We start from the raw sequence: 17,379 nt of genomic DNA, 5'->3' as shown, positions 1-17,379 counted from the left end.
GGCAGCTTCCCTTTCCCCACTGCTAGGAGACATCTCTGAAAGACAGTATTGTTGTAGGATTTTTTTGCTACCCTCATAAGTCTGTTAAATACAAACTGCATTTGTATTGATTGTTGCTGAGCATTTTTCATAAAAAATGTGCTTACAAACTCAGTAATGGTGGATATAGGGGCTATAATTATTGGAGTGTTCTCTGCATGATCTATGTAATGACGTACATATCCTCTTTGGTGGCATTTCTGTTACCAGAGGGCTGTTTACTGGACAGATGGTGCCTCTCCTTATAATAAACTTAATGTTCAGAAAGGGATGGGGGAATACATCCATGGCTAGAGCTGCAAAAATGGGGCATTCTCTTCCTGGGTATGCTATATTCTAGAGCCATTTATTTTCATCTGGTTAAAAATGAGGGAATAGGAGGGAAACATTTTTGTTTGTTTCAAGTGGAAGTGCGGGAAGGAACAGGGTTTGATATTGCCAAGTGATATTCAAGTGTTACGTTTTTTTTTCTCCAGTGCAGTGTGGTATCAGAGCTCCTACATTGACAGAGCTGGGTCCTTCTAACTAGGCCCTGCATCTGTTGAATTTAACAGGTCCATCCCAGCCATGTACCTTGTGGTAATCGTATGCTTAATACCACAAATAGAGTTCTCTTCGTGTTCAGCTCTTAATTGTGTACTTGAGTCTTCCCAGGAACAAGTCTAGTTTTCAGCTATTATTAGAAGTGCTTAAAATAGGAAATTAGATGAGAAATGTTGGACAGCTTCTTCATATTAATATGCAAAGAAAAAGGAGGTAACAAATTAGCAGTGACTTCTGCAACATGGTCACAGACTTCTTACAGGGTAGCCCCTTATCACGTTTATTCTGTATGACTTGGATTTAGAAGGCATTTACTGATGGGACCTTCTACCACCATCTCCTTTATAATAGGGATGTAATAATGTAATCAATTAATGCTCTAGAATACACGTATTTGCTTTTTCCCCCTTCCTCACTGGTAATTTTTTAGCATGCTGGCCAGCAGCCCGGCTAAGTCCTGGCTTGTGATGGGTCCAGGGCCTACCCCTGTTGCAGCTCTGCATTTAAAGTGTATTTTAAAGCTCAGTTCCAGTTCGCACCAGGTCTGGGAGCTCAGACTCCCCCTAAGCAGGAGCTGCTGCCACCCTGCGCTATATCGGAGGCAGCAGAACAGTGTGACAGGCAGCTGGTCTATGAGGCAGGCAGCTGGTCTCTGATATATAGGCAGCAGTGCAGAGTGGCGGGGGCTCCTTGGGAGTGAGGCTGGAGCGCACTGGCTGCCGCCCCAACCCCCAGGGACTATAGAATAGTTGACTAACTGATAAGAATTCATGAGGTTACTCGACTATTCAGTTAACCAGTATTTAACATCCCCACTGTATAACTTTGAAGAGTCTCTGTGAGACTTGTGTTTCTTTGATCAGGAGAGCATGTGCTTACTGAAACTAAGATTAGCTCCATAACAAAAGCAACAGGTAAAATCTGACATCTTTCATATTGCCGTTGGACCACACAAGCATCTTCCCTACTCTCTCCAATGCCAGCGATTGATACAATTGTTTATAGGTTTAACCCTGATCTTCTCTACATCCCCACAACCAGGAATTACCCTATACAGGCAGTCCCCGGGTTACGTACAAGATAGGGACTATAGGTTTGTTCTTAAGTTGAATTTGTATGTAAGTCGGAACTGGCTCCAGATTCAGCCGCTGCTGCTGAAACTGACCAGGGGCTGACTACAGGAAGCTGGAGGCAGAAATGCTCTGCCCCCAGCTTCCTGGAATCAGCCACTGATCAGTTTCAACAGCGGCTGAATCTCGAGCCTGGGACAGAACAGCTGGGCTGCCAGGTAGGTCCCTGCAGGACCAACCCGGCAGCACCCTACCTGCTCTACCCCAGGGTCCACAACAAAAGCCTGGTCTGCTGGGGACCCCTCCGCCTCCCTGGCTTCGCTCCAGGTGTCCCTGGTCTGCTGGAGACGGTCCCCAGCAGACCAGAGGCACCCGGAGCAGCTTTTCTCGCCCCGGAGGTTGAGGTGGCGGGACCGCTGCGCTTTGGGCAGTCCCGCTGCCTGCGAGCTCCGGGGCGAGAAAGCCCTGTTCGTAAGTGCGGATCCGACATAAGTCGGATCCACGTAATTCGGGGACTGCCTGTATACAGGACTTGCTCTGTCATCCCTGTATGGTTGTACAGAAATGGGTGTCTTGTCAGATTTCATAACCCCCTGGTTCAAACTTATAAAGAGCTGCCTGCCAACTGAATCAGTGAAACTGGCCACAGACTGACTGGGTGCGTATACATAGAGCCCGTCAGATCCATGGATATTCACAGGTATCTGCATCTATGGATGTCAATGTGACACCCTAACATCTGCCGTATCCATCTCCAATATATTATGGCATCAGTGCGTCACTGCTGTGGTTAAAACATAGCATCCCCATTTTGGGAGGTAATAGTTGTGTGGATTTAAAATGGGAGAAGATTAGAATGGGAAGATCCTCTGGTTTGGTGACTGGCTTATACTTTTTTAAAAAAATTGAGTACTATCTCTTTATAATATTACAAAATAATATAGACACACATGGCTCTGTAGAGCAGGGAATCCGTACCAACCAAAGACCTGGAATTACTAACTAAAAACTGAATCTCCCCATTCAGTAAAGCTAGCTTTCAGCTATGGATTTCAAGCAGTTACTATCATATAGATGAGTCTCCCTTGTTTAGACTTTATCGAAAAGAGGGTTGGAAAATATCCTGGTAAATGGTTTTCTATCCTGTTTTTAATCTGATAACCACCAAAATATGCTTTATAATATTAACGTTTCTCACTGATAGTCTAACATTTTTACCGATCATATCATAGTATAAAAAGCCAATCCATGGATCAAGATTAGTCTAAATGTGCATGGGCTTCCCAGAGAAAGGGAGTCGTGTTCTCTTGCCTTTTAAGAGCCATGTACACCCATAACACAATATGAATAGAGAGAATATGTTGAAAGCTATTATTTGGGAAATTAAAGTTTCAGAGCAGTTACGGAGCCATGCAGTTTTTGTCTATGGTCAAGTGTCAGGTTTTCTAGAAATTTAAGGGGGAGGGAGGGAGGGGGAGAGGGAGAGGGAGAGGGACGCAGTTTTATACCAGACTAAAAAAAATTAAGGGATATTGAAAATTCTCTTTTACACAATCCAGTGATCTGTTGCTAATGAGCTGGTCTTCTTTTTGGGCTCATACTCCCAATCCGTGCCCCCACCATCCCTTTAGTTTGGGGGAAAAAAAGATAAAATGTCACTTTTGAACATCCCCCCCACCCTTACTGCTGTGTCAATGGATTGTATTATGGAGATGTTTGGTACAGCAAAATGAGTTTGCGATTAATATGGAAAATGAATAGCTGAGCTATAAAAAGGCTCTCTGGGAGAGTTGTGGAGCCCATGGAGAGAACGTTAATGTGTTGCCACGTTATTGGTGCTAATCACTTAAAATGTTCTCCTTTATTAGTAGTTTTAATGAGAGCCACTTAAACTGTGCATTAAAAAGAGGAACTGCAGAGAAGGACGACAAACTGGGTGGCAGGCAGTCATAATTCTAATTGAAATGCTTTTAGTAAAAAAAAAAAAAATTGTTGGAATCCAGTAATCCTTTGCACTTTCTAAAACTCCCTCCATTACATCCCATCAATTTAGCTTTGTTTCTAGGGCTGGGGTTTCTCTCCCCCCTCTCCCCATGATGTTTTTCTTCTTCAGCACCTAATTTGGATTGGTTTAATCAGCCAATGGCAACAGGAAACATTGTCTAGAACAGAGGTTCTCAAACTGGGTGGCGAGCTCCCCTGGAGGCACAAAATGTATTCTAAAGAGTGCGAGAGAAGCTTTAGGGGAAAAGAAAAGACGTACTACGCACATTTTAGCCACAGTAATGAATAATTAGCAGAACTGATTCCTCCTGATGTATCCAGTCTTGAGCTAGCACTGTGGATATGACTCTAGATGGCGCTGTGCATTTTGAGGGTTTTCTGTTAAGCTTGCATAGCATTATGCAAAGTCGGTGCTATCTGCGCATTTATTTCCAGAGGGGTAGCTGGTTTAGTCTGTAACTGGACAAACTTAAACAACCAGTAGTCTTGCAGCACCTTAGGGACTGTGTTGACCACAATTAATTTTGGTTATGCTCTTGGTACAGTGGTATAATGCAGGGGTGGCCAGCCCACGGTTCTTGAGCCTCATGTAGGGTTGCCATATGGATTCTGAAAAGATACCGAACCAAAAATAAAAAAAAATAAAAAAAAAAAAAAAAGCGTGACCCCTTTAAGAAACACTTTTGAGGCTTTTTGGCCCAACAAGCTGCCGGTGGCCACACGCCATCTTGCCTCCCTGCGCTGAGATGGACAGCTTTCCTGTGGAACCCAGTTAGCACCTGGGATTTTTTCCTCCTGGCCAGGAAAAAAATCAGAAAATATTGGACATTTTAGGTGTCCGGTATTTTCTGATTTTTTTTTTTTTTTTTTTTTTTTTACTGGACAGTAGATGAAAATACCAGGCCCTCTGGTTCAATATCGGACACATGGCTACCCTAGCCACATGCAGCTCTTTGCTTAAAGAAATGCAGCTCTTGCTAGTTCTGAGCCGTGTACCTGGACTGCTCATGGCTGGCCGCTCTGCGCACACGCCCCAGCACCTGGAGGGGAGAAGTGCATGACGGTGGCGGTTTTGGGACCCAGGCATTGGGTTAGAGTGGGGGAAGGGCTGGAGGTGTTGGGCTCTGGGGGAGGCAAAGGGGATTGGGTTAGCAGGGGGGGAGGGCTAGGGGGTGCCTGGCTCAGGGGAAAGGGAGGGCATTGGGTTGGGAGGGGTGGAAGTGCCTGTCTCTGGGGGAAAGGGAGGGCATTGGGTTAGATCGGGGGCTGAAGCATTTTAAACTCAAAGTCTTCATGGATGCAGAATAAGGCAGCCAACACAGATGTCATATTTAAATTCCAGGAGAAAAAAAGAATCAGCATGTGCCTGGTTTACACTGTGTTTCTTTAAAGAAAATTCAAAGGCTATTGTTTGCCAGGCTGAAGCATTTATTCTGAGATATGAGTCTCTCCCTTCTTGTTTTTGAATCTCTCATATTTGCAGTCTGGGACAGACCTGAATTTTTAGAATTATAAAAAGCCATAATATTCATAAGTTTTAAAAAAATGAGAAAACCATACCAGAGATTAACAAGCTGGAGTGAAATAGGCACTTCAAATTGTGCTAATTTACTTCTCAGTTCAGTTTAATTTTAAAAAACTCACAGGACGTAATAGGGCAGTAGTGTTAAATTTAAAATATATGATGGGGATGCTTACTTTAATGTGAGAATATTACTGTATTTTTAAAGGTGTTTTTTTTCATTTGATGTTTGTCAATTGTCAAGTTCTCTGAAGATCTATGGACTGGCTGTGAATTTAAGTGACTACAGACTTTTTTTTATTGGTTTTTGTCCGGAATGTCATGTAATGTCATTTTTATCACTACATTTTGTGTTTTATATATGTTATATATAAAACAGACATACAGTAAAACTCTGTTGGTCCGGCATCCAGTGGTCCAGCACTCCTGATGGTCCGGCACCATTGGGAACCCGGAAGTGCTCCGGGCAGCCAGACAATTGGGGCTGCTCTGCACCCAGCTTCCCTGATTTAGCCGCTGCTGAAATTGACCAGCAGCTGAATCAGGGAAACTGGGGGCAGAGCAGCTGGGGTGCTGCTGGGTTGGTCCCGTAGTGCTGCCCCTCAGGGCTGCAGGACCAACTCAGCAGCACCCCAGCTGCTCTGCCACAGGCATCCCCGATTCAGCTGCTGCAGAAACTGACCAGCAGCGGCTGAATCGGGGACACCTGGAGCGGAGTCTGACTATCGGAAGGGGGGGCTATGAGAGGTCTGGGGTGGCATCCCCTCCACCATACCCCACCTCAGACCCCTCATAGCCCCCCCTTCCGATAGTCCGGCATATCTGATAATCCGGCACCCCTAGATCCTAAAGGTGCTGGATTATTGGAAGTTTACTATATATAGATATATACATGGCTCTTTGCACTCTGTCCACAGCTGTTTTGGCTTTTCATCTCTAACTGGTTGGCCACCCTTCATATAATAGTTCTGTTTGAATCAGTGCCTTACTAGTGAGAGTTGCATGTTGATTTTTTTTTTAAAATTGGGATATGTACTTGTGTGACAGGAAGGGTCAGGGTGTAAACTATAGACACAGAGAAGGGGACCCTGATCAAATAAGCTTGAGAACCACTTGTTTAGAACAAGGCAGTAGTATTGTGAGCAGAGTTCTAATTTTTCCATCCATGTGCAGAATACATTTTGTTACATTAACTGAGGCATATGCAGATATGCACCAGTAGAGAAACATGTTTCCTGCTGTGGGTGCTCTGCTAATCACCTGGGCAGCATTTGAATCTCTCTTCTGAATGGCAGCTCAAACATTCGGTTTACAGCTTAGTTTACCACAAGAGGGTAAAGTGGAAGGCCCAGGAGGGTGACAAGCTTTATGTCAGCTTGTTACTTTTTGTATTTAGTGCCTGAACGCCTCAGTGAGAATTGGGTCTCCCATTGTGCTAGGTGCTCTACAAACATTAGGAGATATGATCCCTGCCCTGAAGGGCTTAAGATAGTTGAAGACAAATGCATGTGCTCAGGGACTAGGAGGGAGGATGAAGGTAACAGTAATAAGATATACTGGATGGTTCTTAAATGTGTGGGCGTTTGTTTCTCTTCTTACCCCTGCCTTATTCATCATTCCAAACAGGGCCATCCCTAGGGGAGTATGGGACCTGAGACAACCCCTGACCCCACGGGCAGCAGGTGAAGGCCCAGTTGGGGAAGGGAAGCTCCAGCTCCACCTCTTCCACCACTCCCCTTCAGCAACCTTCCTACCCCCTTCACTCTCTGTGGAGCCAAGCGCTGCCCAACCACAGCCCAAGCATTCCTGGCCACTTGGAGGGCTGGGGCTGCATACACCCCACAGCTGCTGGGGCCACAGGGAAAGGCTGGAGCCACAGTGCAGCAGCCTGGCTGTCCTGGAAGCTGGGCTGCCACGCTGCAGCCCCAGCCTTCCCAGGGAACTGTGCTGCCGCACCATGGCCTCAGCCTTCCCCTGTGCCCCCCACAGCAGTGGAGTGTAGGCATTTTTGGGAAGACAGTACCTTCCCTTGCCTACATTGCCTGCCACCTGTGCCATTCCACTCCTCCCCCCAGGAATCTGCTCTGTCTCTTTCCAGCTTCTGCCCCCTCCCTTGAGGGATGTTGGGAGCCAGTGGATTGCTCACTACTACTGGTGCCAGGCCCCAGCTAATCCACCAGGTGGCCCTGGCCCCTGTGTCCCCCTGTAGCACAGGTTGCCCCAGTTCCATTCTATGGATGGGGATAGTTCTGACCCTGAAGTACAGCAATTATTGCTGTACGTGACCTTAGGCAAGTCATTTCACCTCTGTACCTCAGATCCCCATTTGTAAAATATCCCCCACTTATGTACCTTGCGGGGGGCTGTGAAGTGAAGTCCATTAAGGATTATGAGACACTCCGATACTGCAGGGTTTATGGGGTCATATAGTATTATGAGTAAGAATGCACATTTTGTTGTTATTTTCAGACATTGCATTACTGGAAATGAGACCATGTGTAGGCACTGACCGGACAGTATTTGTGAGAGATCCTATTTATTACTCACTTTCCTAGGCCTCAGTGATGCTGTGATGCAAATCTTTGTAGCAGTGCGTTGTGGAAATATCACAAGAGCTCAGGCCAGGAAAACCGTAGATTGCAGGGAGTATAGCTGACACTGGAATTCTGAGGCCCCTAATACGGCTGGCACAGTATTTCTGGGGAGCGCTGATAAAGCATTACTATGGCATAGGATGTGGTGTCTTGCAGTCCTCTCTAGTGTAGGTAGCATTTAGGAGACTGGTCGTCTTTTGAGACCACTGTTGGCCTCATGTCACTATTTTAAGCAATGAGGGCATTGATACTCATGCCACAACCTGCAACTGTGTACTTGTTGTTTCAACTGTCTCAAGTGTGAGCAAATTAACATTTTACTGGCTGTTTGCTGGTTACTGTGTGTATTTTACTGGGCAAATCTGCCTGTGGTGATGTTTTCTTTTCCTCTGAATCCCTCTTCAGGATTTTTCCCAGGAAGCTCTCAGGGATGTGATGCCTTCCTCCGCCACAAGATGACCCTAATTTCTCCCTCCATCTTGAAGAAATATGGCATCCCATTTGACCGGGTATGTATAGAGGCTGTTCTAAGAGAAGTCTGTAGTATTGTTGACAACCTGGGGCTGCTCTCCTCTGCTTAAAGGAAACCGTTTCAGGGCATTCATTGAGGGGAATAGGATACCTCATTTCTCAGTGCATTGTTATATACAATATATGTCTGTTTAAAAAATTATTACTAAGGGCTTGGCTGAAACAAACATTTGCAAAGTATTTCTGGTACTCCTGTCATCTTTCCTCTGAGCATCCCACAGCATTCTGCCAATACAAATATAAGGGTGCAGGTGGTGGGTGGTGTGTCTTAATTTTATTCTTTTTCCATCCCCTTTGCATCTCCATTTCAGAATGAGAATATTGTCACCATACTTTCTTCTAAGCAAAGTAAGGATTATGCTAGAGTTAGTATCTGAGAGAATACAGAACTGAGTTGAAAGGCTCCGTGATCCTTTGAGATGGAATTAATATCTATTTGGAAATAAAAGATCCTGGCTCTTGTACAGCATCAAGACTATGAATTCATTCAATTTACTGCTCCAGAAGTGGCTTTGTTTTTCCTAGCAAAAGGCTGTGATGAATGAAATTTGAAGTGCAGTCATCCGACTTCTCAGATGGACTTGCTGTCAGGGCAATGGAAGCTTGTGAGATGCAGTGTGGTGCTTTTGGTTCATCATCAGGCACTTGATTGGGACTGGTCTATATTCAGTTGCGGTTCATAAGAGGTCAGCAAACTAGAGTCCTTAACACCTTTGCATACTTTCACTTGTGGAGCCCAGGTTTCAAATGGAAGCACATAAATGCTTGCATTAGACATCTGAACCCAGGGGATTTGAATATCCTCTTAAGATAGTGGTCACCAACCGATCGATCGCGGCGCTCCTAGGGGTTGATCACCGCGGCCACCTGGCCGGGTGGCTGCCCCTCTTTAATCCAGCCCAGCTGGAGCGTGACACAGCTTCAGCAGGTTGAATGCGGCTAGCTGGGCTGGAGCAAACAGGGGCAGCTACCCAGCCTGCTGACCAAGGCATTCTGCCCAGGTGGCTGCCCCTGTTTGCTCCAGTCCAGCTAGCCATGGCTTTCAGCCTGCAGAGGCTGCGCCGTGCTCCGGCTGGGCTGAATCAAAGAGGGGCAGCCACATGGGCAGCTGCACCTCTTTAACTTGCAGGCTGGGAGGGGGTAGAGATGCGTGTGCAAACATGTGCATACATCCCCGCTCTTGCCTCCTGCTCCCAGAGGATGCTGGGCGGCTGGCACAGGTGATGCGCTGAGGAGAAGGCTACGCAGCAATGTTCCCCGTGGGCTGTATGCCAGGTCAGAGAGCTACCTTCCCCAGCGCCCTGCTGCACCTGGTCGGGCTGTGTGTGTGTGTTTGAGGAGCTCCTTCCCCAGCGCCCTGCTGCGCCTGGACCGGCTGAAGCCAGCCCTGGGCAGCCCCGGGCTCTGGCTGCCCCAGTCCCTGCCCCCCTGCCAGCAGGCAAAGGGCTAACTTGGCAGGGAAGAGATTCTGCCCCCTCCTCACTTCAGGGCTGCTCCCCAGAGGCTGCAAGTCCCCATGCTGCTGTCCGGCTAGTGAGTACATTGCGGGCACAGGGAGATGGGGTGAGGAGGCTGCGGGGGCACGATGGGAGAGGGTAGGGGTTGCACTGAGGGGCATGGGGCAATGCAGGAGATCATGGGGCTGCGGAATGAGTCCAGAACAGAGCGAAGGTTTGAGGGGGATTCAAATTTACTTTGCAGAAGCTGCACTTTCCTTTACTCCCCACTTCTTTGCCTCCTTTCTCAACTAGCTATTTGGCTGCATTCTCACCCTTTCACCTTTTCTTCATTACTGTCTCAACCCCCTCCCACCTCCAAACTCCCTCTCAAACCCCCACCCTCTCCTGCTGCTAAACTCCCTTCCAGATCCGGGACCCCACCTCCCACTCAGATCCTGCATCCCTGTCCCACTCGCTGGCAGTTCTGTCCCACACATTGAGCCCTTCATTTTTGTTCCCACGCTGGAGCCTTAGGGGATTCACAAAATCCACTAACTCTGGAACCACAGAAAAGTAAAACTGGCCTATGGGAAGCTCTGAACCTCCGTCATCCCTATTCCTTCCCCTCACACTGTAGGGGCTGAAGCGCCAGAAGAGTGAGGTGCCCCCAACTGAGACACATCAGTGAAGGTTGGGGATTTTGGGAAGAGTTTTTTTTGCTTCTCACTTGTGTGGTCCCCAACTGATTTTTCTGTGGATCAGTGGCCCCCGACCCAAAAAGGGTTCCCCACCCATGCCATAAAAAAGAAAACATTGAAACCTTTTGTGTTGGACATAATGTTTTACTTTATTTAAAATGAAATGTGATAAACTAACGTGAGAGTTAAAATGCTTAATCTGTTTAATAATTTAAATGAAACCGTTCTCCCCAGCTGCAGAACTAGCAAAATGGCTAGGGTGTAATTATGTAATTAACGGTGAGTTTCCATTAGCAATGGGTAATCTGCGAAAAGGTTTGGAGGGGGTGGTGCCTCAAGAAAGGGGTGGGGTCTCAGGGAAGGGATGGGGTAGATTCTGGCTTACCCTGACATTTAAAAAGTGATCTTGAGTGTAAAAAGGTTGGAGGCCACTCTCTTAAGATGTCCAGAGTGTGTAATCAGTGTCTTGAGAAAATGGATGGGCAGGAGCACTGTGGGGGAGCATGGGGTGTATTCCAGGGTAATGGATACCTGGCCATTTGGGAATTATTTCTTTTGATAGAGGATTTTGGAAATTCATAGACCCTACCACTTAACCTTGAAACGCGGGTCCAGTGATCTTCAAAAGAGCATGTAGTTGCTTATTTTGGAACCTAAACAGCAGCTGAGCTTTGAAATCTGACCATTAAGTTTTAGGGATTTGTCCATTGTCTCCCTTTCCACGTCTATATTGGTTGAATTCTAGATCTTGCTTCTTGCTCACTACTGCATTTCAGAATGGTGATAAAAGTAACAAATTGGGCACTGCATAAACCTATTTGACTATGCACTGTGCTTGCTTTTTCCTTTACTTACTCGTTGGAGCAAAAGTCACACTGATGATTAGAGAATATCCTAAGTGAATGATTTCTGATCAATAACTAAGCAAATATCTAATGGTGTTCTTGTACAGTTTGTGAAAGAAGGGTCTCTCTTTAACCTGATCCCAAGAAGAATGTATTGAACAATATGAGCATAGAGATAATATGGAAAGTGGCTTCTAATTCACTGCTTAGTGTAAGGTACTTTCTGTCTTCCTAGCTGTTATCCCCTGCCCCCACAATAATTTGATTTGCAAAGTAAAGGAAATGTGCAAGTATCTGACAGACAAAGCTTTCTACTGTATATATTTACAAGTCAGTGAAATACGAGGGCAGTGTATCTTGTGCCAGTGTTAGCCAAGTCAGTCTGTCACTGAATTCTATTAAAAGCCAAGAGAGACCAGCATAAGAACAGAATCTTTTTGAAGACTGACTCCCCCCACCTTTAAAGGTGGGGAGATTTTTAAGTGTAAATTTCAGAAGTCTGACCTGCGGGGGGGTAAGGATGTGCTTTCATGACAGCTTCCCTTCTTCGCCTCTGACTGTTGGAAGTACTCACTGAAAGGCCTTTAACAGTGAAAGGAAGGAGGTTTGTGAGGTCTTCAGTCTGAACAGCCCACATCTGGCTGAATCCTAGCCAAAAGTAGCAGATTCAAGAACAGTATTGTACAGGGAAAGACACATTTTTTTTCCTCTTCCTTTAAAAATACAGGCAGGATCCCTTCATCTAAATTCCTGGCAGACTTCAAACAAGTGAATACACACACATTTATAAATCTCTGTAATGGTATTTACTTCTGGAAAAACAGCAGATCAATATCAGAGCTTTTTAATAATTAAAAATGTGTATTTCTGTAATCCCCTATTGATTTCTCCATTTATTCAGCAAGAGCTTGCAGAAGTCAGTAAATTCAGGGCTTTCTCCATGAGTGGCAGTTTGTGCTGGCTTTCCCTCAATAGTTATTACTTTTCTACATGGCCTATCCATCATCTTGAGTGCTTTCTAATTTATTGTTGGGATAATGTTGACAGCGGTGACATGGAGGACATACACTGTGGGCTTGAAATGAAGACACCAAGATGTAGATTTTCTGACAAGAACATAATCTTTCTGCCTTCTTAATTTAACAATCTGCAGCTTTGTTTTGATTTATGAAGGGGCCGGTTGGGAGGATACTCCATGAAGCTGGGTAGAAAGTTTGGCTTGAGTTTCTCTCACCCAGAAAGCCCACAGAAGCATCTTGGAACAGCTTTTGTGTAATAATTTCATCGCAATACAGAAATACTAACAGTATTGAAAAGACCAGAAGTCAGTATTTCAACTCTGTGCAAATTCAGCACTGGGGATGTTAAAAGCATGTAATTAAGTAACCGTGTAACTGCTGACCATTTCAGCGGTTACATGTGGGGCAGCAGTCGGCTCCCTGGGAGCTTGTGCATGCCGGAGCCAGCTTTTAAGCCAGCTCCCCACACATCCAGCTTCTGCCTGGTTCCACCTATTGCTACCTCTAATACAGGAGCCAGTGTGTGCCGGGGGCTGGCTTTTAAGGGTGGCCCAAGCTCATCAGTTAACTATTTACATGGTTACACTTTCACATCCCGATGCAGCATTGCCAAAGTGCTAGAAGTGGGAAACTTTCCTCAAAAATACCTTTTTGAATCCTTCCACAGAGGTTTACCCAGGTCTGTCCCTCTCCGATATTTCTCTGACTTAGTTCCCTCATAATCATTGCATTCTACCTTGAGAGGGCTGAGAGGAATAAAAATCTGTAAACAAAGTACACAGGCGGAGAAATTCATATCGCAAGCAGTGTCGTATGTACAGCATACAGCTTTGTGATGAGGGTCCTATTCAGATGACAGCCTTTAAGTCTGAGTATTCTGCAGTATGCTGCTTGAGTGCAATTCAGTAATCTAAAGAAGACAAGCAGTTTGAACATGGTCTTTTTAAACTTCTTTCCTCCTCTTCCTTTCTGGCTGTTGCTTCATTTGTTCAGTGTGTGCTGGATTAAGTCTTGATATTCAGTAGCCCTTAGTTTGGAAGGATGTTCACACTGTTCATTGAGACAGCCAGAAAGGCCATTTTGAATAGGGCTTTGCTAAGTAAGTCTTTAAAAAAAGGAATGAATTGGGAACCTGCAACAGAGGGAACATGAGTTTTGCAGAACTTGTCTGACTTTAGCACTCTTATCCCCGCTTTTCCTCTTTGATTTCGTATTTCTTGATCGTGTTGACACTCACAGGAAGTCTCTAAAGGCTGGATGTGTTAACTTGCCACCTTTTACTATCATATTCTTTAGTTATGGATGAAAGTTCCTAGAATCCTTTTTAGGCTGTGAACTAATGAATTCCTCTTGATAGGAAATATCTTGAGTATGACTGATAGTCACATAATTACACATACAGTAAAGGATCTGCCGGTGTTTTTCATGTCAGGATCAGATAAAACTTTACCTCTTCCTCAATTTTTAAATAGAGATGCTGCCACCAGCCTTCCTGAGATACATCAATGTAAACGTATCACAGCCATGCTAACTATCTTAATATAAATCTGATCAGTGAGAGATTTTTCAACAATTCTCTATTCCCCAGTAATTTTAAATTACTAGCTTTTGTGGGAACCAAGTCATTTTAAGTGGTTTGTGACTACAGTTGTCATGGATTTTTTTCCTCTGTGATTTTTAGGCTCCCTTCCTTTGCTTAAGTCACTAGTGTACAAAGATAAAATTAAAAACAAAATACACATTAATAAGAAGGCAGATAGTATTGTTTTTTTCTATTTACCTTGTTATGCATGTACAGATAGACTTGGTGATATGATTAACCAAACTACTCACTGTTTAGAGATCTGTAGGGTATTGAGGATGCTAGGCCCTCGGGCCCATTTTATAATTTCAAACTCTACCCTGAGAGTCAGATGGTGATGTTTAAATTATGGTTTAAAGAGACAAGGATTCAGATCTTCCTAACAGCTATTATATATTTACCATTTTACCATGCTTTTATGTGGAGTATTTTAATCTCTGTAAAAACAGTACATTGGGGTTGGTTCTACCTTTTATCCAAGAGTCTGCTCCTCCAAACCCCAAGATTAACTATTTATAAGCGTGAATGATGACATCATGCGTAGGAAGCTAGTTAATGTGTCAAGGCTCTTTGCAAAATTCCTTTCTTCTTCCTGTTGAAGATATAGGTCTTGGCAGACTAATGGAGCACCACCTGCCCTTTCAGTTCTTTCTGTTCTCTATGTTTAGTCTGAAGTTGTGTTTTGTTGGACAAACAGATACCCCATAGGAGCTGTATTGAAACAAGTTGACTTTTCACAGCTTTCCTTAAGCTTATAACCCTGTTCTCAAGCCTTAGGGTCATCACAGTATCCCCCAAGAAATCAGTTTTATCTGTTTCTCCTTCATTTTTTTTTTCTCAGATCACCCAAGAGGCTGGAGAGTTTATGATCACGTTTCCTTATGGCTATCATGCTGGATTCAATCATGGCTTCAACTGTGCTGAGTCCACCAACTTTGCCACACTGCGGTGGATTGACTATGGCAAGATGGCTACGCAAGTAAGCGTCTTTGGATCAGTGTGTTCTTGCTGCCTTTGATTTAAATGCAGATGAATGCGGAAGTGCCTATTAAAATATATGGAAGAATGAAAATATCATGTAGCTGGGAACATCTACTTTCCACATGCCTAGTTCTTGTTGTTGCCCCGATTGTCCTCTGCTATAGTTGAATACTCCAGTAGTTAGCAAGGGGAAGAGAAGACTCCCAAGATAGTGGGGAGGAGGAGAGAGAATTTTAATTGATCCCAAAGTCCTAGTAATGATCTTGAATGCAAGATGTGCACGTGGAGAAAGGGTGGTTTGGTATATAGGTATTTAGCGGAGGTTGATAAGACCTGTTTTAAAGGTTTATTAGTTTTCTTCAGCATAATAGGCTATTCTGAGAGAGTATGTTTGTGTCTGCTATATTCTAATGCTGTGCCCCCAAATGCAAGATTAAAAAAAAAGGGGAAAGTTTATTGTAGGCTTAACAAAAATGGATGTGTCCTTCTAAAAAGAACTCCATTTCTATAAAGTGTGCAGCTTCATAAAAACAATCAATGTCCTCAGGTAACTTACTACCAGCATATCTTTCAGCAGAAGTGTATTTTGGCCATAGAAGGAGCCAGCTGAACACTAATGTTCATAATGATCAAAGTAATATTTTTTTTTTCAAAGATTGGGACCCTGAAATGTGTATGACTTGTTTGTAGGGATGCAGAATCTCGGTTAATCAGTTAAACATTAGGTTAACCCAACATTTAACTGGTTAACCAATTAGGTGAGATTCCGGGCATGGAACCACTCCAGCCCAGCTGGAGCAGCCCCTGTCTACAGCAGACCTGGCTCCCTGGTAACAGAGGCTGTTCCGGATGCTGGTGCAGCCCCTGCCTGTGGGGCTCCCAGGCCCACCGCAGGCAGGTGCTACTCCACACATCAGTTCCTTTCTGCAGTGGACCCCCTGCAGAGCTTGAGCAGCCCTCTGCCTGTGGCAGGTAGGGAGCAGCTCCTGCACCCATCAGTTTCCGGTTAACAGGAAGAGGTAAGCATGACTCCTTAAGGGTGATGTTTACCAGTTAAACGGTTAACCTTTCATATCCCTAGTTATAGTGAAGGCCCAGTTTTGTCCAGAAAAAGTCATAATGTCCATTGTTCCTTAAGAAATGACTTGTGTTTTGTGTTTAAGAAGGGGTACATGGTTAGTCATAGAAGTCCCCCCCCCCATTTTCATCTGCCTGGAGCATTAGTGTTTTTGACAGATCTCTCCCTTCTCATCTTCAAGCTATAGTTCCTTCAGCCCTTTTTCTTTCAACCAGGTCAGGACATCCTAGACTCGAATCTATCCAGAATTAATCAGTGCTGCTTCTTAATCACCATGAGTGTCTGCTTCTTGAGCCATGGGAGGCACTACCTTCTCTCTAGAGCAGGGGTCAGCAACCTGTGGCTCTCCAGCCAAATATGGCTCTCTTGCTGCTCGAGCTCAGCCCCTCTTAGCTCCCTACGCTGGCACTCCAGCCTGGTGGCCCCCTGCAGGATTGAAGTGTCATTGCCGGCTTCCTGAGTCTCCCTGCTGGATCTAGCTGGCAGGAAAGAAGCAGATGCAAAAATGGCTCCGCACTCTACCACTTCCCTTCCCCCGATTGGGGGAACAGCTGCGCAGAGACGCGCTTCCTGGGGGCTTTCCCCTTTGCTCTCATTGGCCAGATTCTGGCCAGTGGGAGCCATGGAAAGCCATGCCTGGGACACCAGCAATACGAAAGCAAGTGAGTGGCCCCGCATCCCTAGCTCCCTCATTCACCACCCTGCCAAGACACACACACATACCCTCCACCGAGACCCTACACCCTTTTCCCTAGCCAGGCACCTAACCCCACCCTGCTCCTGTACCTCCTTTGCTCCTGCACGTCCCCCTGGCCAAGCACCCCCAGCCTGCTCCTCTACCCTCCTTTGCTCCTGTCCCTTCCACCTGACCTTCTCCTGCACCCCAGATCCTGCACCCCCATCCCTTCCTGCTCACTGGCAGCCTTGTCCTACACACTTAACCCCTCAGCCCTAACCCCAGAGCCTACACGGCCCCACAAAATCCACTAACCCTGGAACCCCAGAAGAGTTAATCTGGCCTCAGGACTTTAACCTCAGTCCTTTCTGCCCCTCCCCACAACATGGGGCTGGAGCACCAGGGTTAGTGAAGTGTTTCAGTTGGGGGCCACATCAGTGAGGGTTGGGGTTTTTTGGAGGGTTTGTTTTTGCTTCTTCCCAACCCAAAAAAGGTTCCCTGCCACTGCCATAAAGAGAGACAATGTTGAAACCTTTTGTGTTGGACATAATAGTTTACTTTATCTATAAATGAAGTCTGTCCAGCAAGCCCTGAATTGGGGCCCAGTCCCGAATTGGGGCCCAGCCCCCATCTGGCCATAGTGTCATAACACTCCTGCACCCCCCCCCCACAACCTCTCCCACACACCCTATCATACATTTGAACCCCCTGCCCTGAGCCCCTCCTACACTCCAATCCAGACTCCTGCATCCCCACGT

General features: G+C 45.6%; 1 protein-coding gene across 1 annotated transcript in view; it reads left to right on the top strand.

The window, feature by feature from the left end:
• KDM4B (lysine demethylase 4B) overlaps positions 1-17,379 on the top strand; it is a 193,820-nt gene that overhangs the window by 92,095 nt on the left and 84,346 nt on the right. Inside the window, exons 7-8 of the mRNA XM_075903063.2 lie at positions 8,178-8,281; positions 14,728-14,865. Of these exons, the coding sequence (XP_075759178.1) occupies positions 8,178-8,281; positions 14,728-14,865 (242 nt within the window). The remainder of the gene's footprint in view (positions 1-8,177; positions 8,282-14,727; positions 14,866-17,379) is intronic.

Source organism: Pelodiscus sinensis, chromosome 32, assembly GCF_052426305.1.
Source record: "Pelodiscus sinensis isolate ZL-2025 chromosome 32, ASM5242630v1, whole genome shotgun sequence".
Lineage (NCBI taxonomy): Eukaryota > Metazoa > Chordata > Testudines > Trionychidae > Pelodiscus > Pelodiscus sinensis.
Note: the sequence above shows the minus strand (reverse complement) of the source record. Positions and strands in the feature narration are given on the sequence as shown.